Raw genomic sequence first — 24,189 nt, forward strand, 5'->3', positions numbered from 1 at the left:
TGGTCTTATTCTGAAAGGTTGACTCTTTCAGCTGATCTCTGTTGTGTTGTGCCCGCGCGACGTCACCGCCAGAAGCTGCAGTCACCATCATAGATATTTTTCCAGGAGAAACTGAAGGTGAAACTTCGCCAGAAACTATTTTAAGACGTAGTCAAGACGTAGGCTAAACAAAAACAGGCTAACCGTGTGATATTCTGTCTCCTAAATGTCGCTCACTGCTTTCTAAGCCTTTCTCCTCACCTGTTTGTTCGTCTGCGTGTGCAGATTTCGTCGCTTCCTGTTACAGTCAAATCAAAACCGATAGCAAAAGAACTCCTCTGCAAACATGGCTCCAACATTGGTAAATATGTTTTTATGTTTTTCTCTTTAATATCAGTCAGTAGTCTATATATTTAGGCTATACGCTATAGGGATAATATAGTTTAATATAAGTTGGCCTGTCATGACTTAAGACTTGACTTGTCGTTTAATGTATGTTAGATGGAACAATACTTTTTTCTTTGTACTAGGCTATTTGGAAATTGTTGGTTATTTTTCTGTAGTACAATGAGATTTGAATAGTAGACATTTGAATTATGAACTTCTGTGACTCATAGATACAAACTAATTATTTAAGTGTTGCATTCAGCTATTTATTTTTGTGCAACTCAAATTTTTAACAATGTTGTACATTTAGAATAATTTTTGAGAGAAAATTGTGCTTTATGGTTTGGTTTCAATATTATCCTTTATCATCTATATTTACTTCAGCAATTAGTATGTCACATTTCAAAATGTATTATCTTGTCAGGCCTACTTATAAGTAAACTAAAAATATGATTCTTGTTTGTTTTTCAGTTTGATGAAAAGCCAAATCCTGGGGATCTAATAGAAATCTTTCGTGGTTCTTACCAGCACTGGGCAATCTATGTTGGCGATGGCTCTGTGGTTCATCTGGCTCCACCCTGTAAGTTCTCAAATATGGCATTAGGGTCACTGGCACACTTATGTAATAGTGTATGTATGTATGTGTGTATATATATATATATATATATATATATATATATATATATAATATATATATATATATATATATATATATATATATATATATATATATATATATATATAAATACACAATATGGTTCATACAAATGTATGTGTTTTTGATTAATAATAATAAAGGATAATTAGTATAAGTGTTTTATATTGTTTTTTTTAGCTGAGATTACAGGTGCAGGTGTCGACAGTATGATGTCTGTCTTGGCGGAGAAAGCTATTGTAAAGGAGGAGGAGTTCTGGGATGTCATAGGAACAAACAAGTGGATCATCAACAACATCTTGGACGAGAAATACACCCCTCGTCCGGCTGACGTCATTGTCCGAGAGGCACGGAGACGAGTGGGGAATGAAATTCCTTACTGCGTGTTCAGAGGAAACTGTGAGCACTTTGTCACTCAGTTGCGTTATGGCCAGCCTGAGTCCCGACAGGTGGGTGGGTAGTAAGATGTAGGAATTTTATTCAGAACATGAGACTCACAGAATAACAGTGTCTGAGTGGCTAGCACTGCAAACTGCTGCCTGTGCAGAGTTTGCATGTTTCTCCCCTGTATCTCCAGATATTTATTTTACCAGGTGCTGAGAACACATTCTTATCTCAGTGAGCCTGACCTGTAACTTGGTCTAGTGGCATCACCTGCTTGTCTGCATGGACATAGATCAGTTCAATGCCTTACTGTGGAATTCCAGGCAAACCTGTAATATTTCCTTAGAGCAGATGGTGGATACCCCAGCAGAAAAGTTACATAGTGCACCTTTAAGTATGACATTGTTTGCAGGTAGCATTTTGATTAAATCTGTGTGACACTTGACTTTGTGATTTCTACAGGTTCGCAAGGCTGGTGAAACTGCCCTGCTTGTTGGTCTGGCAGGAGCAATTGGATTAGGCTTTGTGGCTTTGGCAGGGGCGTTTCTTGGAGGAAACAAAAAGGAAAAGGAAAAGGAAAATAACACACAGTAATGCAGTCATAACCCAGGCTTTCATTAAAAGGCCACCTGCACAATAAGTTTTAGGCCAGCTAAACACAACTGCCATTGACATCACGAGGCACAAACGATCTCCGTTTCCTATTAACAGCACACAACATACATACAGCATCTCTGGTGCCAATATGAATAGTCATTTTTACATTTTAATACATGCAACCTGTCAAAAATGTGTTAAAATTATATTAATATAGAATATTTGTAGTTTGTTGAACATGTATTTAATACCTATTGATAAAAAAAAATTTTGCTCAAATGTCTTGAATATACTCCATTTGTTCTGTAGCTTTGTTTCATTGATGAGGAATGATTTTGTAAGTTTCTCAATTTACAAAAATGAAGGCAATAAATACAGTTATAAAAACTATGGATCTCAGGTCGATCTGCAGTCTCTAACAAACATTAAACTTGGTGAAAGAAAGCCCCTAGGTGTAACTGATGCTTATTCTCTTAATGGTAACTCTTAATTATGTAGAAAAAAGGCATGGAACTTAAAGGAAACTAATTTAATGAAACAGGTTCACATCCTCAGTAATACAATATATAACCCTTCAGATATGATTTGTTAAAATGAAGGCACAAATAAAAGAGCAAAATGTCCTTTACCCTGAAAACATCCCATCCAGTCTTGATTCAAGTTCAGCATGAATCGATTTTCTTCATGGGACATATAAACACATGCATTCACTTGCCATTAGAAGATCTCTACTTCCCAAGGCCTGTTATAGACAATAAAAATACAGTTTTTGGGTCAAATACTGTGCATGCATTGTTTTTGTGACAGCTGAAGTAAACTGTATTGTTCATGCCGTTTTATTTACAGCAAATTTACTATAATGATAAAGGCGTGACTCTCATGTCCTTGTTTACTTTTGTCCACATAACACTTAAATATAAGAGGTCCATTTCTGTACATTAAAACCAGCACATTTTGGTTCATTCCCATAAGCCCAGATGATTGACAGCTTAATATTGTCTTTTCCATCTCAATATTTTAGTAACTGTTCCTTGCGTCCAGTTCATCTGACCAGTCATTTTTATGGTGTATTTTGGAGACAGGTTTATAGTTTTACATCTTTCATCTCTCTGGTCCTCCTTGCGGAATGTCAAAGTTCCGTTGATAGGTCCCGTTGCTGCTGCCCTCCTCTTGTACCACACCTGTCCCTTAATCTAGTTTACGTGCACCCAATTTGAGCGGTCCTTTATTGGCTTTTCGTTCAGCGCGTTTTGCCTCCAGTTCTTTCCTTCTTTCTTCACGCTTCTTCTTTGATAATTCAGCTTTGCTCAAACCTTGTGAAAAAAACAAAAACAAAACTTTAGCAAGTACACAATTATATACAAGTGTTGATGGAAAAACAACATACCCTGGACACCATCAACAGACTCCCAACTTTCTTCACCACCCCAGTCTCCTGACATTTCTGTGCTCCAGCCATCTCCTCCCTGAATAAGCCAAAAGAAATCAATTTTACAACAATGTACAGCAGTACAGTAATGCCACAGCCTTTGCATTTATGCAAAGAATGAGATTAGGTTGTAAAGGAAATTCAAATATTGTGAGATTATTCTACCTTTTAGAAAACACTTGGTCTTGTAACTAAAACTCATTTGGTTTGGTAGTCAAAGACAGTGTTAGAAAACTTTTCATGTAAACCCCTTTCTTCCCTTTTGATTGCTAATCTTGTCAAATTGGTAATCTTGTCAAGATATCAGCACATATATTACTATTGATAATGTATGTGCTGATAGATGCAATCAAACCAAACTGTTGGCCATGAGTTGTCTCTCCTTTGAAATGTATCACACCTTGTATTGTTTTGACTCCACATGTTACATCCTGAGGTGATCAAGCTCATGAACGCCTCCAGGAGTTTGTCTGACCACACCTCAGTAGGAGTGTCACATCCTTACTTTGAGATGTATATCCTCTGGTCATCTCAAACTATATAAACCTGGTGATTTCCATCATTTGGGGTCTGACATTAGGGGGAGATGCTGACCTATTTCTTGCAAGAAATAAATTCTTTGTCTTTGCTTCAACATTCATCAGAGCCTGCAAAAGGAGTCTTATTTCCACAACAAGGTTGTTGAAGTTGCTCATTGTACACACTGGCTATCTCTCTTCTTTCTGTTATCAATAAGACACAGCCCCCCTTTATGCTCACCGTGACAGTTGTGTTAGCCGCGGTTCTCTGGGATACGCTGGCAAACAGGTCATTCTGAGCTGATCCTTTAGCTGCGCTGTCCCAGTTGTATTCACTAGCTAACCGCACACCTGCAGGCAGCGGCAGGGTCTTATTTGTGGAGGTTGTGTCTGTGTCCTCGTCAGCCCAGTCATTTCCCCAGCCTTCTTCTCCAGCAGAGCTTTGCCCCTGCCCATCTTTTTCATTGGACCAACTGTCATCTGCATCCCAACCGGAGCTGCTCCAATCAGAGCTCTGCTTCTTCACAGCCACTGATGACATGCGGCTTGTCTAAGGTTTTACAAAGAAAAATGTTTGCATTATTTTAACATATTACCTCTACTTTAAAGATTATCTTGGGGAAAATTTATATATATATATACTTTATCAACAGCTTTCTTCTTAGATGATGTAATTCCTGACCAGTCTGCACCCCAATCATCAGATTCAGTCAGAGTTTTCTCTGGCTCCTAGAAAAAGAGCCACATTAGAAAAACCAATATAAACTGCACTATGCTGTTCATTTTTTAAACATGATCTACCTCTAGACTTCCCCAGTCCTCATCATCATCCCACCGGTCTCCTATTGGCTCATTAATGTTGGTCTGAGCATTATTTGTCTCTGGTAGACTAAAGCTACTGGCAGCAGGGTGAGGCATAGAGACCTCTGAAGGCGTGTCTTGAGAATCTGTAAAAATTCAGAGTCAGAAAAATACTTCACAAAATGTAAAAACCAGAAAAGTGCTATGGTGCGACATAAAATAAGCAATGGTAATACTAATTACTAGGTACAAATAATAAGGCAGGCATAGCAGAATATGGTATCAAGACTTAAAAAATAAAGTATGGAAATCTAAATGCAGAAATAACTAATACATTGACAAAATCATCAGAAAAACAGATCCAACAATATCAACAGTTTCTTACCAACTGAAGAAGCATTTGTTGGAGTGACTGCATCAGTAGCAACTGAAGCGTCAGTGGCTCCTCCACCCTCTGTTCCTGGATTTGTTCGGATCAGTTTTGAAGTGAGAGAGGACATGCCTGTGACTGCCCAGCCTGTCCAACCCGAAGAGGCACCAGCAGGTTGTGCACATGACCCCACATCTTTCTCTAAAAGGCACAACGGGGGAGAGATAAGCAAAGAGAAATAACATAAAAAAAACTAATCAATACATGGTTCTTTGATAAGTTTGTAACACATGCACACCTATCTCCGTCAGCATGCTAGGGTCTTCGGAAACAGTTTCCAGTTTGGAGAGGAAACTCTTTATAGCTTTAAAGGCCTGGTGAGGATGAGACAAAGTGGCATTTGTCGCTAAAAGCAGCAAAGTAATTCAACGGTATTACAAATGCAGCATTTACATTACAAGTACCTGGTCTCGGACGCCTTTATCTGGGTCGACAGTAATGGCACAAAGAGTGGGCAGTATGCGTGCAGCTATTTCTGATATACTATAATAGTTGTGAGTGGCAGCAAAGCCCAGAACTCCAGCAGACCGAGAGGCCGGGAAAGGATCCTTAGTGGCTCGTGAGAAAGCAGAAATCAGAACACGCTGTCTTGCCTACGGAAAAGAAAGATTAAAAAACTGACAAAACTGTGACTAGTTAAGATGTTGTCAAAAAAGCTGAAAAAAAAGAATGTCTTACTCCAGCATTGAGGTAGGAGGCAATCTTGCCTAGACAAACAGTTGTGTTACACCGGATTGGACCTTGCTCATCGCGAGCCTGCAGTCTAGCAAAATGACGCATAAGCTCCTGGTTCAGATTGGCTTCATTCAACTTTGGAGCCAAAAGTAACATGGACTACAGCAGAAAAGATAAAGATTAGCAACAATTTACTGATCAGTCCATGTCTTTATTTTATTATTATGAATTACTTTGACAGTCTGCTCTCGAATGGCCGGGTTGGTGTCTGTGAACCCATGAACAACATGTGGGAAAATCTGATTATTGACGGCAGCTTCATTTAAATACTGGATGAACTGCTCCATCTGCAGACAGATGAAACAAAAATTTGTTTTGGTTAGTTTAAGAAAAATAAAGAAAAGAAGCGAAAGACAGGGGAGTTTTAATGTAAAATAAATTCATACTTGCTGAAGCAGTCGTATCCTCATTGCTCGGTCTGTAGAGGAAAACATCTTGACTATGACAGGGATTATCTTCTGTTGGTATTCCTCTGCAGACAGAAATTTTCCTACCTAAAAGATGGTCAGACAAGGGCTTTTAAGGGTTCAACTGTTAAAAAACAAAACAAAAATTGAAGCAAAACACACACCTTAAAGAGAGGGGTTAAGACAACTGCTCCAGCATTTCCAAACTCGAACGCAGTGAGAAGCTGAGGAAGGACCTTGTGTTTGCAAAAGTCCTCGGGAAAGGAGTCTAGGTTTTCACTCAGATCCTGGAAGAACTGCTGCTTCTCGGCAGGATCTTTGATCTTGAAAGTACAACAATTGTTATTCTCATACAATTTATTGTTAGTAAAAAAAGGTGAATGTGTAGCCACTATAATACCTGAATTTCCTCTAGAAAGAGGTTGCTTTCAACAAAACTGTTGCTAAGGAATCCCCCAGATGCTCGACAGTTCTGCAAGAAGCGGGCAGGATTGGGCCGAGCCCGAGGGTTTGCTCCCACAAGCTCACAATAGTGTGGGACTAGAGTTTTTGGAATCTGCACAGATGGTGTACATTAGTTCAAAGCTAATCCTACTGAGAAAGACATAACAAAGATCAAAGATTTGAATATGATTTTAGACATGTGTGCATCTTACCTTTCCTAATGAACGAAGTGATGAAGTTCGTGGTAGTGGCCCATTGAACACCTCCCATATTAAGCAGCCTAACCGCCAAACTTCCCCAGCCCTGAAATATTGATCAAAACCATTAATATGTTTTGCATTTACCTAAATACTTCAAATATGATGCACCTTTGTAGTCTTACCACTTTTCTCCACTACTATTTGGCATTTCGGGTGGATCATATTTCTCCATATCAGGGTAGACTGCTTTAGGGGCAGGTAAAACAGCTCCACTTGGATCACCTTGTTCAGGGGAAACATGGTCAAGTGCTCCAAGCTTCCACTCCCCAGCTTTATCCACAAAAACAGCCCACACACCCACGTTGTTATGGAGGAGGTGGCAGTCATTGATTAAGAAACTGAGAGCCTTCTGTTTGATGAGCAAAAGAAAAGAATGGTTTATAACAACATAAAATGTTTGTGATGACAAGGTCAGCTGGTGATGAATTTTCTACTAACCACAATTTGGTGAAGACCCCATGACACCTCCAGTTCTCCAGCACCACCCTTTTCAGCTTGAGCTTTAAGGTGGACAGCAAGTGGCGTTACCTGCTCAGTGACCAAGTACAGGCTTTTCTCTGTCTAAAAAATGGGGCAAATCAAAAGTAAATCACTGTATATATGTCATGTATTACATGACATCTATATAGATCATGTATTACAACATGACATCTAAGACTATGCAAATAAAGGATAACTACAAATACAACTGAAAAGTATGGTATTTGGAATTGGTATTTGGTATTTTTGATGCCTGGTGGCTCCTGTAAGAGAACTATGAGTAGACAGCCTCATCCCAAAGAATGACACTATAGATATTACTCCTAAAACAGTGTTCAATGCATTTTATGATCATGAGTATTCTATAATATTGTAGTTTTAGATAATAGTTAATACAGAACTAGGCAATGGAAATATATGAATAAAGTAAATTCTGAGCAGAAAAATGAAAGAACCCAGCCCTACTCAATTAAAGGACACTGTAGATTTGCACGATATTGACTTAATACTGTGGGTATATGGGATAAGTAAACATAACAGCACAAAAACAGACACAATTATACTAAAATCTGGTGCCATAAGGATCTACAAGAATGACTAGATTAGCTATCAAAGCTACATTATCATTAGCTACAAACTAACATTATGGGTAAGTGCTATGCTACTTACCTCAAACTGAATGAATGAGTGGGAAAAGTGTACATGATTGAGAAAAGGCTACCCCTTCATAATTTCAGTACATTGTGTTTCAGTACACACCTCTAGACCATCAACATAAGCCAGGATGTTGGGGTGTCGGAGGGTCTTCATACGTTTGAAAGCTGCTTTGGCGAGCTGGGTTTGTTGTTCTGAACCTTGGGCAACCTCGTAAACAAAGACGGAGACAGGCTCTCCATTTGTCTGTGAAAACGGAGGCAGTTTTAAAAAGATTTTTTTGCTCTTCTTATAATAATATATTTGAAACAAAAGTGAACTATATGGACTTTTAAAAAAAGATTTGGCAACTAATATGTATACAAATGTGTCAAAGCTTCAAAATCGTTTGCATCACAACTCAAAACGCAATCAGAAGTGACGTGGCGAGAAATGCGCTTAGAGAGTAAACAAAGCTACTAGCTACTAGACATCCAAAAACTGCTTTAGCATATTTGTATCAATAAACACAACGCTGCTTTATGTTTGCTTATGTCTCTATGTTATTTCTCTATCAAAGGTTTGAAGTGACATTGCTGCTAAAGTTCAAATAAAGACAACTTACAAGTGGGTATGTCTATGGGTACCGCTAGCGACTTAGCCACAGGCCTCTTAGCGTCATAGCACACACGTCTTTACCTTTCGTTTGCCCCGGTGAAGCATCCATAATCCGCATTTTTCTTGTGTCTCCGGGAGAATTTCATAAGCAAAGTCTTTAACGGGATCCCTGGCGAAAAAGGACCACATCTCCCTTTAGCCCTCACTGCATCAAACACACCAAAGCAAACAGTTTTGTTGCTGGTCCGCAGGTGGAACCGATTTCAAATACGTCCGTAGAAACATTTCAGTACAAACGTTCCGCCTCATAGTCTCTGGATACTGACCGTGGATCTTTTAAAATAATAATACTGACACATCAACTAATATTTAGACTTTTAGACCGCAGTCACAGATCAGTTGTGTATTTTCACATGTTACTGTCATTCTATGCCAGAAGTGCAGATAATTAAACAAGGGCCTTCAAATGTGTTTCTATATACAGTAAATATAGATATTGATGACGCCTCATGCAGATTAGCAAAACTCAAAGTGAATTGCTATTTTTAGTAATGGGTTTTGTTATTATTTGCATGATCTGCTGAGTGTTAAGAATGGTTATGGACCCTATTTCACCAAGCAAGTAGTAAAGTAGAGTTACTCACTTTTTTTTGTTCACTTGAGTTTAGCTGAGGAGAAGCCATGATCAGTGGAAAAGAATATTCACCATGGCAACTATAAACCTGCAGAGGCTTTCATCTTAGAAGGACAGGAAGTCATGTGACAGGTTAAATTCAGGTTTAATATTAAAATGGTATGTCAAACGCTTGAATAATGAATAATTCGTATGAATTTTAAAAAGTATGCATTAAAACACAAATCTGTTTTTGCATTTTTTGTAGCTCATTAAATACTATTTTACCACTTAAGAATTATTTTAAACACCACAATTTTGCACATAAAGGTTTGGTAAATATTTGGGAATTTGGAGCAGAACAAACTATTCTTCTTAACGTGACATTAAACACGTGTGTTAAATTAAGACAACAATTCAGGCAACAACTCAATTAATTGATTGAATTGATTAATGAATTGAGCTTGAAGCTGTTAAACCAAACCAGTTTAAGAAGTTATAAGCAGTAAATTGTATTAGATTAAAATAGAAATAATAAATGCATGAAAGAGTTAAGTAAATTCACTTTATCAGAGCTCTCCTTCAGGAGCAGATTCTGGTTAAACTCAGAGTTAGTGGAATAAACCCTGCACCGGACTGGGTTAGGTTCAAAGTTCCCATTGGTGACTGTCTCAGGGTTTTGGGGGGCTCTGACACTGAAAACTCTTGAACTGACTTCTTTTCAGGGTTATCAAACCTTAAATTTGGGCTAACCCTTATTTTTGAAACAGGGCCTATGTCTATGGTTATGTATAGTACCCAATGGGCCAATAATGATATACAATTTGTAGAAAATATAGAAGACAGAAGCCATAGGAGTAGATGACATTTATTTATTATAACAGATGAATTGAAATTAATTTACTTATTTTTGTAGCTCCAAATGTTACCAGTTGAAAACATGTTAGATTCTTCTTGGGTCCTGTCATTCTTTCAGAATGAAAAGCTCAGTTCTTTTTATTTCATTGCTATAAAATGTCAACAAAAGAAAGTAGCCAACCCATCCTAGCTGATATATTTTTTATCTTACACATGTCCATTAGTCTAGACTTCTACTGAACCATAGGTTGCATTCACATTCTATAATATGACAAATTTGATAAGGCAGAGGGCAGCAGCAGGTTTCCTTTTTGATAGTTTGCAGCTGATGACAACATTCCCTGAGGTTGTGATGCCAACTGTAGATACTACACTCTAGTTTTAACACAATTTGACCTTAAAGAGCCGGGTGAGATGATTTGCAGTGTTAAATATACTACCCGAGATATTTTTGTTATTGGTGTAGTTAACTTAATAGTAACAAACAAAATATCTACATAAAAAACACATCTGGTTATATGGTTTAAGCTTATGAATTTTACTAGCCCATTATTACAAATGATTATAGGGGTCAGGAGTATTTTCTAAGCAGTAGGAGGTTCCTTGGCTCAAAACATTTTGAAAACCTCTGCCCAATACTGCAGTCTCATCATAAACAAATATAATAGTTTAGCAAGTGCCTCCTCATACCCAGTTTGAAAACACTTTATTAGTACATATTAAAATGGCCAAATGGTAAGCCAACCTCTGTCTCCATTTGTTTTATTTAATGCAGGAATACTGACTATGCACCAGGTGAAAATACAAGAGCTCCAAAATCAATTTGATACACATTTGCATTGAGAATGATAGACGGCAGACAGAGGGCAAAATGCACCAGATTACTGAAGGGGATTCCATCATTAAATATGTAGTAACAATATAATGGGATTGTCCAATTTCAAATATCTTTTCACACCCACAGCAGACTTAAAAGCGACACCGCAGGGAGTCGAACCCTGTTCCTGACAGAAGTCAGGAGTGCCACCACCGGAGTCTTTTGCTTTTTGTTGTTGCTGTAAGAGGGGAAAAAGCAAAACCTGAAGGAACAAACTTGTTGTTCCCCCAGGAAAAGAAAACCCACTACACTTGGCCGCTAAGCTTCCCTGCCACCACACGTTCACCTGGTTCACGAAGCTGAAACTAGAAAAAAAAGCAGAACTTGTTTCCCCAACCCCAAAAATTTCCCACGACACTACGATCATTTTAAATATTTGGTGCAACCACAATACCGGCCCGTCAGGTGTTTGATACCGCATTTCACTGGGACTTGCAGGTCAAATATACACGGAGACTGCAATGGAAAAAAGAACAATTTGAGCTCCCCCCCCCCTCCCATCCCAACTGCCCAGATTTAAGTGTTGGTACTTTTACCACTGACACACTGCATTTGAGCTACTCTCGGCAACGCTAAGGACATCCAACGGCTGAAGTCACCTGGCTTGGTAGCAAAAAGAGGACTAGGAAATCTGGAAGAAGAAAAAGAGATTTTGCCCCCCACCAAATGCCCTACACATAACTACTGCAATGTTTGACGACTTCATGAAGATTTAACAAATGTTATGCAGAGCTGTGTTCATGCAAAAATGTTGTGTTACACATTTAAGCCATGGTATGTTAAAAGAAATTCAAACCAAAATTACTTAACTCAGCACCCATGACTGTAGTGATGCAGTATTAGCGACACAAGCTTGCAGCTCTTGATCTTAATGCAACTGGTTCTCAGTGCTCCATTACAGGTTAGGGGATCCCAGATGCCAAATAAAGATATTGGGGAATTTTACCTAAGAAAACCAAAGGGGGAAAGGGGCACACAGACACAGAGGGGACTTCTGCAGAGAACATCAGGGATAATTTAAGCTGAAGCGCAGAGGGTCGAAACTTCATTCAGGGGGAAACACTCGCGGACAGCTTCCACAGATGGCTTTGCATTCAGAGGCAGGCGAGATCGGAGTGGACAGACGCAAATGATCTGAAACAAAGAGTGATCTACACAACACACCCACCACACAATATTTGAAGATTTGGGTACTACACTTCTTACAGTTTGAGATGCAAAGCATTAGGGCCCAGTGGCCAAAGAGGAATCTAGTAAAGCATTGTTACAAATGATTTGAGGATAACAAAGCTAGTTCAAAGATCTCACATTGTCAACTCCAACATTGCAGAAGTTCAATTTGACAAATTTGCCAACGCTTACTATTTTTTGTAGTCTTCATTCAGGCTTCAATCAGTTTCTGGAAAAAGAATGGGAGGGACAGATCCAAAACCACCTACAGCAACACAATTGCATTGCTATACTTAAGAGCTCATCTGTGCAATGCACATTTAAATAGTCACTACAAGTCACACAGTTGCGTGACAGTTTTAGGATTAATAGCTTGCCACATGTACAGTTGCACAAGGGCTAGTGACATATTTCAGTGTGTACACACTGTAACCTGACTTGTCTGACCCAACAGGGGGTTTCTGGAGCTGAGAGGCAGCAGTCCAATTTCCTTGGCAGAATCTGATCCTCTGGACACTTCTGTAAAAATGAGAGAAAAGATCCCCTGCCCACATCGCAATCATAGAACTCACTGTTGTTATCCTTACCAAATGCTTTACAGCAGATATCAGAATTAACGTTCCATCAAATCTTAGAATCAGGAACAGATTCATTGGTCTACTTAGCAAAGTGACTTTCAAGTTCTGGAAGGCTTTAGCTTGCACTAGGATCTTCTAGGGTCATTTATCTGCATTTCAAACATTTGATGGACTCCACTTATCTGCCTTCACTTCCACTTTGAATAGACTTCAAGCCCCGGTCACATCCGTGCTCAACAAAGCTCCAACTTTAAGACATACCTGAAAAAGCATAAGAAAAGCTCCCCACACAAGCCCCCCCCCCCCAAAAAACAAATGCATACCAAAACTGTATTCAGTCACAACAAGCTATGCATTTATTATGCAAAAAAAAGCCTTTACAGATAGTTTACTCATTGTATTGTAAATACAAAGCTCCGTAACTAATTGCAAAGGACTAGCAATGGAGGCACTTCGCCAGACAATGAATGTTAAACTGGAAAACATTTAGTGACCTTACGTGATGTTTGATGTGCAATGCAACTTGTACAAACAATGAGTTCCTCATGACCTCAGGATATTGGAGCGCACAGGACACAGCACACTGAAAAAATGCAAGAGAAGACCTCTCCCCACAATTCCATACCCAAACAAAAAGCTCAAGACAAAACCAAAATTACAGCAATAACGGATTCAGCTACTTAGCTCAGTAAAGTCCTTAAGATAATCTTACAGCAGCAGAACACAACCCTGGGCCTGAATGCGGAGGCTCCATCCTTTGGGGGAATCGGAGATGTTGCTTTTGAATAGTGGGCCTTTAACTTTATCTGCAAGAGTCACAAGTACAGATCCCCCTCCCACACCCAACAAGGCAAAAAAACGAGTTGCAGAAATAACAAAGACTTCTAATAAAGAGACCAATTACCGCACTGACGGGAATAACAGCTTCTGGCTACATGTGGAGGACTATGATTGGAGAGGCTACGCTGCGAGGTGTGTGTCCACTTGATTCTTGATGCACCTGGGCGTTTCCTAATCATGCCAGTTTGCTTAGGGGAACACGAGCTGTAAAGTCTAGGGAGAGACTCATTAAGTCCCACACCCCAGCCCACCCCCACAATACCCAAAATAGGTATACCCCTCAAACACAACTGTACAAAATGTGGTACTAGACAAGATTAAATACCTGCCTACAAGATTAAAACAGGATAAGAACGATCCCAATCCACTGTCCTAAGTAAAAGGTGAGCGCAACTTGTACCACGGAGATATGACAGGGGCGATGCTTTCGTTGGTCAGCTTTAGGGGTGCAGGCCTGAAAAAAGAGAACTCGAAACACCGTTTAAATTCCCCGCCCCCACCCACATCTACTTCATAAAAAAAAAAAAAAAAACTTTGTCAAATGTACAGGATAGCTACACCCACATGTACACCTCATGCTTTAACTCACAGCTGGTCGTTCTAAATGAAGCTTATGTGTACCAATGGAAGCGCTCTCGAAATCTGAAGAATGCCGAGCGATAACCTCTAGGGGGCGTACCAGGGTGATCCAAGCGCACACCGACGCTGATAACCTTGGAGGGAAGATCTACAGAACGTGACCGCCACGCCTTTAAGCCGGGGGAACTACTTCGGTTTGGAGGGGTAGAGACGTCCCAAATAGAGCCGTTCCTCTTGCCACCACACTATCAAGGCATTCACCACAGCAGAAACCAACATTCACGTCACCGCAAAACAGGAAGGTGAGGTACAACACGAACTACGCAGCTTGCCTGTGAAAAAGGAAGAAAAGCTGTGCGAGAAATTGTGTTCTTTAAACATTTCCTAAACTCTATTGTTGCTAACGTTACAAAATACCTCTCTACCCAACATACAAACCCAGCTACTTGTGGCGCTATGAGATCACACCGTCCCACCCTCACTGCTGGCTGGTTCGATCTGGGATAGCTGCTACACTGCCCCTCTGCTTTGGCTCCCCCTGGTGTAGCCCGGGCGACTGGTAACAGCTGGCCTCTGCTGGTCCCATCCCTTCTGCTGTGCTGGTCCCTTGATCCTCCCTCTACGTGGCCCTGTGGTCCTGTCCTGCCTGGCTCCACTGCGATCCTTCCTCTGGTCCTGTCCTGCCTGGCTCCACTGCGATCCTTCCTCTGGTCCTGTCCTGCCTGGCTCCACTGCGATCCTTCCTCTGGTCCTGTCCTGCCTGGCTCCCGGCTTCGGTCCTCCCCCCGGCCCGGTCCCACGCTGGTCCTGCGATGTTCTAACTGCTATGTCCATTTCCCCAGTAACTCAGTCCATTCCCCAATAACTCAGTCCATGTGCCCCAGAAAAAAAAAAAAAAAAAAAAAATCTTCCCAAATAAAAATCTTCAATCTTCTTTAGACTACATAGAAACATAACACTTTTTCACAACTGCCATTTGCTGAATTTTCATTTTTCCATAAGGCTTACTGTTGACGTCAACTGGCAATATGAGGTAAACGCTTGAGCCCTAAGAAAAAATGGGCTAAAAATATGCTCTAATCTTTGCTGTAGTTTCGCTTAAAGAAAAAAGTTCACTTTTTTTTTTTTAAACAGCATTGGCAAATCAGCATTTCATGCCAAAAAGGAAACCATCTATTACTGCGGTGTATAAAGAGCCTTTTTTAGTCTTTTGTAAGTGCGTCATTACGTGCTGAGCTAAAGACGTTACGCGTTGTTTTTCAAACTAACCAACCAGAATCTATTTACAGCGCATTACGTCACGGCCCCCATTTTACAGTAACGGTCGTCGACCGTGTATAGTTTTAATTTAAAAACGATTATCGTCTTAAAGAACATATTAAAATGTATCTACACTTACGGCTTTTGTAACGCGAAAACTGCTTAACACAACTACTATAAAACAAGCCTGATGTCAAGAGGACAAAAGGTTATTTCAGTAGGTTAAAAACAAAACGAATCAACTAAATCGAATAACATCGGTGAATCCAGATGGCTGCAACAAACTAACAAAAGCTAGTCGCTAACGGAGGAATTAACTGGTTTGATCTGATATTAGGCCTACCAGACATTTCCAAAACACCACTACCATCACTTAACTACCAGAAAACGCTCTTTAAGTATCGAATTCTAAATATCGTCTACATAGCCAAGTATTCTAACAAGTAAGACTCTAGTCTTAAACTTCAGACAAAAAATACATAAAACTTGCGCGGCATAGATCGATCGTCAGCGTCTCGTCAGAGAAGTCTAGTCTGTCCTGAAATGGCGTCGTTCCCTCCGTATTTATACACAGCCACTGGCAGAGAACAAATGCTGTATCCCTCCGCGGAAGAAGGAAAAGAGAACCATCTTCTTAACTCAAGAGAGCAAGCATAAAACGGCCAATAAGACATTTTTACCTACGGGTTTCTGATATTGTGACTTAAATACTAACCCTGTAACTGGTAGAATGTTTATTTGTGTCTAACTAAACAACATAATATTTCGAATACATTAGAATAATGCATATTGTATCCAATTCGACTGTTTCAAGATCACCCATGGTGGATTTATTTAAAATACATGTGGTAACACACTTTACTCAAATAAGAGAGAGAACCACATACATTTTTGTTACGTCACAATGTAAGATCTTTGACGCGGCGTGATTTTAGCTTTGAACAGCACGTCCTCTTACAAACCGGTTGAAACCAGAACTGAGGCTGCCGGAACTACTTTCCGTTTTCTGCAATGGGCGTTATGTTCGGATTTTCTTGTAAATTAACCAATTTTCGCCTTATACGCATTGATCGATAACATATTTGAAAACACACGATGGCAAAATATTTAGAATTACATTTAATACGTTACTAGTTGAGTGAGGAGTTTTAGGGATCCCAGTTTTGCTAACAGTTGTATCTCAAATATAGGCCTACTTTAAATCGAATATAAGGCAGTAAAACAAAACAAAAAAATAGCCTATAAGAAAAATCCAACAGATTCTAGAAGCCCAGAGTGGCTGTTCAATGGAAAACTACCAAAGGTTTTAAGTGTAATAACATTTTGATATGGCCAGAGGGCGCAAGTGTCTTCAGGGGCCTACGTGCGTCACGGACGTGCCTGATCTTTCCAGTCCCTCCTGGTGTTTCTATTACTTTTAAGCAAAGGCAAAGCTGCTTCAGATAGAGACTTGTGTGGGCATCTCCAACATTACGTAACTTTGAAGAGTAACAGGCTACAGGCGGGCCCTGAACTGAATTGATTAGACCTAATGATTGATTGATTGTTTGATTGATGGATTGATTGATGAGCACCCTATTGTGCTTCTATTTGGCCTATTGCTTAGCATTGAAGGCTGCAGTTTATTTTGTTAAACTGATTGGGTGTGCATAGGCTATCTGACTTTTCTGCCAATTGTTTGTCTCCATGGAGATACTAGGCTGTTGCTCTCCCTAAAATGTTCAGTATGGTATTAACCTTCTCTTATCTTTACGAAGGAAAGAAGGTAGGTTGTAAGGAGAGGCTGCAGAAGAAGCTTTTTTTTTTTGAATTACCATTATTATTATTATTAATTTATTATTCATACTCGGCAATAAGAATGCTTCACATGTTACAGAGCACATGTAAGAGAGCCTATAGTATGCCATACTTTGGAACATTTATGGCAAAGCAATAACATATCTATGAAGACATGCAAGTGGTGAAGCCTCCACCATAAAATGTATAGTGCACCTTAAAGCTAAAGCTAAAAGCATGTCTGTGAATTTTGGTTGTTTATTGCACTTAAAAAAACATGCATCCCTACCTTTATGAGGATTGTATCTCCACAAACCTGACCTTACAGAGACATGTTTTGCCTTTGGCTATAATCTTCCACAGTATTGTATAAAACCACGCTTTAAAGTTTCTATTTCCATGGAAACATGCAGGTGACGTGCCACCTCCAGAAAGTTACATAGGTTACTGTAAGGCTACCTATTATAAATGTTTTTTCATAATTAATCATATATTGGATCAAAGGGGAATAGCTGACCTGTCCTTTATGGGCTATATTAATAAAATACTATGTACATCACAAAGGTTCTTCACTGCATTGTGTGTAGATGATGCTCTAACAGATGACAAGCCTTTTCAGACACAGATGGACACAGAGTTGGTGTATGGGAAAACTTAATTTAGGTATGGATCTGCTGCAGGGTGTTTGTTCGATTGCCTCCTGTGTTGTGAGGACAATGGTCTCTTGCTTCCTCGGTTCAGTGAGCAATTAGTTACATCCGTTGTGATAAAAAGCCAGGCACGATCAGGACTTTGCATTTTACCAAAGAAGTCAACAACAATGACAGACACGGGGTAGAGAGACATTTTACAAGATGTGCAAGGTGTTATACAAACATACATTTTAAGAGAACAACATTGCCTGCTTATGCACTGGAGATCTAGCTAATGGAGAAATATTTTAAGCCTGTTTATTGTCCTTCCGACCTAGACAAGAGCAAGCAACATCACAGCCACGAACATCAGGAGCCACGTGGAGACAGGTAGGACAAAAAGTTTTTAAATGTTTCTGATGTTTTAAACTTTTTAACATTTGATCTATTTAATGAAGTAGATATTTACAAATATTTCTATATTTCTTCTTACACAATAGATACATCACTTGTGGTTACACTGCTACGAATGACAGTTATGGAAAGCGCTATGAACAGCATGGTCATTATTACCGAAACAGCAATTGCCCTAATGCCCACGCAGGTCCCCACTGTGAAGATGAGTTTGTTTATGACCAGTCCTGTGCTCAAGTAACTCTGTCCAGGGCATCTTCTTCCTCTCTCTCATCTTCTTCTTCATCCTCCTCCACTTCCTGGTACACAGAGGCAAGTGTAAGTGACACTTTTACACGTCGTCATGCAGAGCGACCACAACATTCTCTCTCCTGTTCCAATATTCATGATGCTCGCAGATTTTACCAGCTAGACAACTCCACTGATCCCATTGTCTTTGCCACCATAAAACATGGAAGCAATGGTAGTATGTGTAATGAAGTGCACAGAGCTTCAGAAAAGGGAAAGCCAGTGTTTGCTCCTCTTGACCGTGGCCACAGTCAAAGTGATGATGGATTTCTGCAAAAGGATGAAAAAAAAATAGCAAAGAGTAATATGAATCGCAGCCTGGGATTTAGTGAAGAAGACATTATGTTGGGAGTCTCCCAAGGCCCAAAGAGAACTATATCCTCCAGCCAACTTCCAAGCAAGGGCATTTTAAAGAACAAAGAGCAGCCCCCAGACATCCGTAAGGCTAAATCAATGGAGGTTCTGTCCCCAAGAGTTGCCAAGGAACAAAGTTTATCAGGACATAAAGCAAAAGGCCTTGACATAGAGCAGGCAAAAGAAATGTTTGTTCAAGAAAAACTAAAATTTTCAGCCTTTTTGGATGAGATTACCAAACAGGTTATTAGTCCATCTGATCTGAAAATCTTGGGTTTGAATGACAACCAAACTGTAAACCTGGTCACTGTGAATGAGACACCTGATGTCTCAAAGCCCCAGCTTCCACCTAAGAAACACAGAGACAGCTCTTTGGAGGTGAATGAACAGATAGATCCAAGTAAACATGTAAAAGGAGCTGCCACCAGCAGTCAGACATACTCTGACTCTGGCCAATCTGACAAACTTAGCTCTTACACTAACATAAACCACACTGGCAGCCCTCCTCCCCAAAGCACTCATCACAGAAGCAACCGTAAGAACAGAAGGCAGCCCTCCTCTGAAGCCCCAGGATATGGAAGATCCACTTTTCTCCAAACTGATGGAACCAGCACCAGTCCTGAGCTCTGTCAACCAAGACATCGACACAAACCACAACCCACTCCCCAAAACCTGCTCTCTTATGAACAGCACAGAATCAGCTGCCTGCCCTCCTCCAGCCATAGCTCAACCACAGGCCTGGGCTCTGAATCCTCATCCACCAAATCAGACCAGACCAAATCATCCAGGACCAGAGACACTGGTTGCACAGCAACTAGCTCTGAACAAAGTGGCTATTACCATTCGCCACATGCAACTCTTTCTGAACAACAATGGGTGAGTGCATATTTGGGATCTTACAAAGACATCAACATCACAGGTTTTCATTTTATGTTGAAAACAGTTTATAAACCATAGAAATGGAAGAGGTATATTAAGATGTGTAATGAAAGTAAATAAGCCTGTGGGGTGACGCAGGAATGCTGCAGTGCTTTTGCAGAGGCTGAGTCAGACCGTGGGGGATGGGTCAGACATTATTCAAGCTGAGTCATTCTGAGTGCAGCTATGGTAATGGAGGCAGCATAACAAGTAGCACAAGACTGGTTACTGTATACATATTAAACAACTAATCTAAACCATTGTGTACTGTTATGCATTACAACACTTATTGATTACAGCCAACCCTATTTTCAGAGTGCAGTCTACCATAACCAGATAGTTGATTCAATCAGTCACTTCCTCTGTGCTGACCCACCCTGAATTGACTCTTTTGTTTGTGACGCACTGCTGAAAACAGCCCCTTAATATCTACTGTAATGTATTTCTCCTCACTTTATAATTTCCCGAGCTACATGACTCCACACCATATACATACCCATACAGTCTATGTCTCACACTGACTTATTTTTTTTTTGACTAAAACTACATTACTGTTATTTATTATTTTTTACTTTTAAACTTTTTTTCAGAGCACACAATGTGAAGCTGACCATCTCCAGTAAGTGCCGATTAAATATGTAATCTGTGTTACTTATGTTAAGATGAGTCATGTGTCTTAATATAAACTGTTACGTATTATTTACACATTGTGTTAGGGCACTGCAGGAGGAGAATGCAGACCTTCAGCAAAACCTGCTGCAGACTGTTGTATGCATAGAGAACCTAGAGACTGAGCTGCAGCACACCAGGGATGAACTGGTCCATGTTAAAGAGAAATATAAAAGGTTTGAACTCATGACCAGCACAGCACAAGTGAGAATCAAATTGCAAATTGCTTTGGACGTGGGAGATGGTCACATGTGTTGTTTATTGATTTGGTGCGGCTAACATGACACTAGGGCATGAGTACCACTGTATAATGACACTGGCGCTATCAGCCTGCTGCCCCATTGTCAATAAATAGCCATTGTGTAAAATCTATTGCTTAACACATCTTTTATGGAATTATTGACTAATGGAACACACAGTTGTGTAGAGCAGAAATCAGTTGTTTATGAACAAGTGCCTTGTTCCATGAATACAGAAGAAGAATTTTATCCCTGCACCTAGCCTCAGCTGCGCAGGGGCGCATGCTTCTCATGGTTAACACACTAGTGAGATTACACTAGGTTTTCAGCTGTTTCTTGTTTGCTCTCAGCTGTTACCAGATTCCCTGTGATGACATTGTAATTTGAAACATACGTTGTGTTGTATGGCATATAAAGAAATTATTATTGTGAAAAAAATATATTGAATTATTTTGCAGTCTCCTTGAGTCTCACAGTGGGACACAACAAGCCAGTCACTTCCTCCAGGACCATTTGCAGGCAGAGGTGAGAAATGGTGGGGGTGAATGGGATGGAGGTGTCAGACAGACTCTTTTGTTCTCATGCAACTGGGGAGTATTCTGATACCATAATGTGTGTCTCTTTAGGCAGAGACTCTGAGCAATGAAAGGCAGCACATGTTTACCCGCGTGGCCCAGCTGACCTCAGAGCTAGAGGAGGCACACAAGACCATAGTGGCCCTGGAGAACATTAATGTAAGTACACTGCCATCTACTGGACACACTTGAATTGTCTAATTCAGTGATTCTGGCACATTTCACATAAAGTATCACCTCACATAATAATAATAATTTGGATTTACGTGTGACACCAAATCTAAACCCAGACTATATCAAGCCTAAAATAGGACTAAACACGGGCCAACCTAGACTAAACCAGGTCTGAAACTACACTAAAGCATGAATAAGGTAGTTCTAAATAATGATTTACCCAAAGGAGGACAAAAATATTAATAGATTTGTCAAAAAAAATTACTGCAGAGGATCCAAAGTACCACCAGAGCCAGTCTGTGTAACAGCAGTGGTGTATGTACCACAGTTTAAGAAACACAGGTCTAATTTATTATCAGAACAGTTAACATGTCTTTTAAAATACTGATAATTTGAAATACACATGAATGCTTATGAATTCATGATTATATTTTAATTCCAGGTGCCACATTTGATAAAGGACTTATTGGAGAAGCACTTCTTCTGCTCTGCTAGGACCAATCAACAGTTAACACCAACAACCACTTCATTCAGCCATTTGGATTCTTCTCCCAAAACAGTTGACCTGTCCCACTCCCCTAAACTAGACGGAGCCTCATATGATTGGCTGTCTAAATCAGCACTACGCCAGCGATCCACTGCCTTCAGTCCGGTCACACATGGGCTGACAACAACAGAAAACCAAAGCTGTATTTCAGGATCACCCCCGCCTTGCCTCTCACAGTTCTGTACAGCTGACATCAGTGCTTTCTATAACAAAATGCCTGCTGGCCTAGCTACAGGATCACAACCAGTCTGTGCACAACCATTGCTGGGCAGAAGGACAGATGACACACCAATACCAAGTGTCCAACACGCCTGTGCGGGAGGTGACAACTGCACTGTGCATGAAGGGGTGAAGGTGGTGCAAGCAGAGCCAGCAGTCGTGACGGCCATGTCAGCACAGCAGATTCTCAATGATTTTATGCAGCAGCTGTGGGCCCAAAAGGAAGCGGCCAGAAAAACACAGCAGGGCGAGTAATAAGCAGCAAAAGCAAATAATGACAGTGTGGATACAATTTCAGTGGTTCCCGACCTCTAAGTTTGTTGACTAACCCCTCTCTCACATAGGTCTATTGGTAAAAAGCCTTAGACCCTTAGAGTAAAATTGTTATGTTCTTACTCCTTAATTTAAAGAAGTTTAGAGAAGTAACACATTGTATAGCAGTTAGACTTTCTTTTAAAATCCGAAATATTTCTTAGTAGCGCTTTTAATAAGTAAAATACATATATTTGTTTTGACAGTTCTGACTAAATCCATAAACTTGTTTAAGGAAGGCCTTTTTTACATAAATAGGCCTAATGCTTAGCGGCCAATACTGTGTAAAATACTCAAAAATATTATGTTACTTTGTTTACTTTCTTAACCTTGTAGGTAGTATAACTGAAATTACTTATTTAATCTTATTAATCTTATGTATTAACTTATGTTCAGGGACTGCTGGTGGAAATGAGCAAATCTGCTGTACCCTGGCACAAACATTTCTTCTTTTGTTTAGGTCAATGTTTTTATGTAACTGTCCCTGATAAGTAAATCAATTCAAATTAATTCCAAATCATGTAACTGTTGCGGCCCTTTGTTATCAACATCTGTAAACATGTACAGTAAAAATGTGTAATGAAACTCCTAATATTACTTTATTTAGTTTATGTTATGTGATGAAACAGTATGCTTTTCAGTAGTATTGCTGTAGGTTATAACTGATTCTGTTAGCAATGTGAATAAAGTTTATTCTGTGGTATTCCATGTATATTACCAATAAACAAATATATATTAAATATTTTGTGATTTATTATTAATGGCAACATTGAACACAATGATTGAAATGTAGCTAACCTAAAAGTGTCCAAATAAATAAATGTGAAATGTTTTTGTTTTGGCTTACTTACTCTAACTATAATATTGCACTATAATTCCTCAAATGTTTATTTTTTAAGGGTTGTTTTTCAGCCCACTCGTTGGCTCTAGAGAAGTATATTCTCCAGATTGGCTTCCTTCCAAAAATAGATCTGTCACTGTTCCTCATCATAACAGTGTAATCCTATTGCACCTGCCCCATTGAGGTATTACCATTTTGTCAGGTGTTGTGTTTGTTGGTAGAGGATGACTTTAATACTTCGTCATGGCCGGACATATAGGCCACTGGGTATATTAGCATTACTATTCCTATTCTATTTCCATTCCTATTCTATTACTATTATATGTGTGTGTGTGTGTGTGTGTGTGTGTGTGTGTGTATATATATATATATATATATATATATATATATATATATATATATATATATATATATATATATATATATGCCTAGCAGAGGAATTTTGTGGAATTTTGTGCATTTTTGTGCATATACGGAGAGACGGCTAACAACTAAAGACTGTGTTAGGCTTGTCTTTCTCACCCACAGTCACGCCTGATTGATTTAACTATTTCCTAGTGGAGACATTTGAAAATTCAATCAATACAAAATATGTATTAATCATTTTCACCAAATTATTCCAATATTTTTATGTATTAGTTTGCAAAATAAAATGAAACATTTCTGTTCATAGTATCTATGCTGTCAGTTAGGTCTCAG

General features: G+C 39.5%; 3 protein-coding genes across 5 annotated transcripts; 2 read left to right on the top strand and 1 right to left on the bottom strand.

The window, feature by feature from the left end:
• The first annotated feature begins 21 nt into the window (after nt 1-21).
• On the top strand, nt 22-2,523 carry LOC117377484 (phospholipase A and acyltransferase 3-like). Of its 2 annotated transcripts, XM_033973922.2 has the most exons (5): nt 22-117; nt 265-340; nt 838-946; nt 1,202-1,470; nt 1,868-2,420. In XM_033973922.2, exons 2-5 carry the CDS (start codon nt 326-328, stop codon nt 1,997-1,999), a joined length of 525 nt encoding a protein of 174 aa, XP_033829813.1. In that variant the 5' UTR covers nt 22-117; nt 265-325; the 3' UTR covers nt 2,000-2,420. The 2 variants fall into 2 exon arrangements, with proteins under 2 accessions (XP_033829813.1, XP_033829812.1); XM_033973921.2 differs by having other exon boundaries at nt 32-340; nt 1,868-2,523.
• Nucleotides 2,517-9,070, bottom strand: scyl1 (SCY1-like, kinase-like 1). Of its 2 annotated transcripts, none has more exons than XM_033973920.2 (18): nt 8,839-9,070; nt 8,266-8,406; nt 7,465-7,587; nt 7,149-7,375; nt 6,979-7,069; nt 6,723-6,878; nt 6,487-6,645; nt 6,302-6,409; nt 6,089-6,202; nt 5,859-6,014; nt 5,585-5,773; nt 5,419-5,494; nt 5,136-5,321; nt 4,751-4,896; nt 4,592-4,678; nt 4,191-4,499; nt 3,390-3,468; nt 2,517-3,315 (listed from the first exon to the last, which is right to left on the bottom strand). In XM_033973920.2, the coding sequence occupies exons 1-18, from the start codon at nt 8,944-8,946 to the stop codon at nt 3,191-3,193; spliced, it is 2,580 nt and encodes an 859-aa protein (XP_033829811.1). In that variant the 5' UTR covers nt 8,947-9,070; the 3' UTR covers nt 2,517-3,190. The 2 variants fall into 2 exon arrangements, with proteins under 2 accessions (XP_033829811.1, XP_055080563.1); XM_055224588.1 differs by having other exon boundaries at nt 7,152-7,375; nt 8,839-9,037.
• An 8,801-nt stretch (nt 9,071-17,871) lies between these two features.
• Nucleotides 17,872-23,281, top strand: si:ch211-276i12.4 (uncharacterized). The gene is made up of 7 exons (XM_033974381.2): nt 17,872-18,330; nt 18,441-19,872; nt 20,505-20,533; nt 20,631-20,759; nt 21,281-21,347; nt 21,449-21,556; nt 22,014-23,281. The coding sequence occupies exons 1-7, from the start codon at nt 18,236-18,238 to the stop codon at nt 22,590-22,592; spliced, it is 2,439 nt and encodes an 812-aa protein (XP_033830272.2). The 5' UTR covers nt 17,872-18,235; the 3' UTR covers nt 22,593-23,281.
• The last annotated feature ends 908 nt before the right edge of the window (nt 23,282-24,189 follow it).

This window comes from Periophthalmus magnuspinnatus, chromosome 10 (assembly GCF_009829125.3).
Source record: "Periophthalmus magnuspinnatus isolate fPerMag1 chromosome 10, fPerMag1.2.pri, whole genome shotgun sequence".
NCBI lineage: Eukaryota > Metazoa > Chordata > Actinopteri > Gobiiformes > Gobiidae > Periophthalmus > Periophthalmus magnuspinnatus.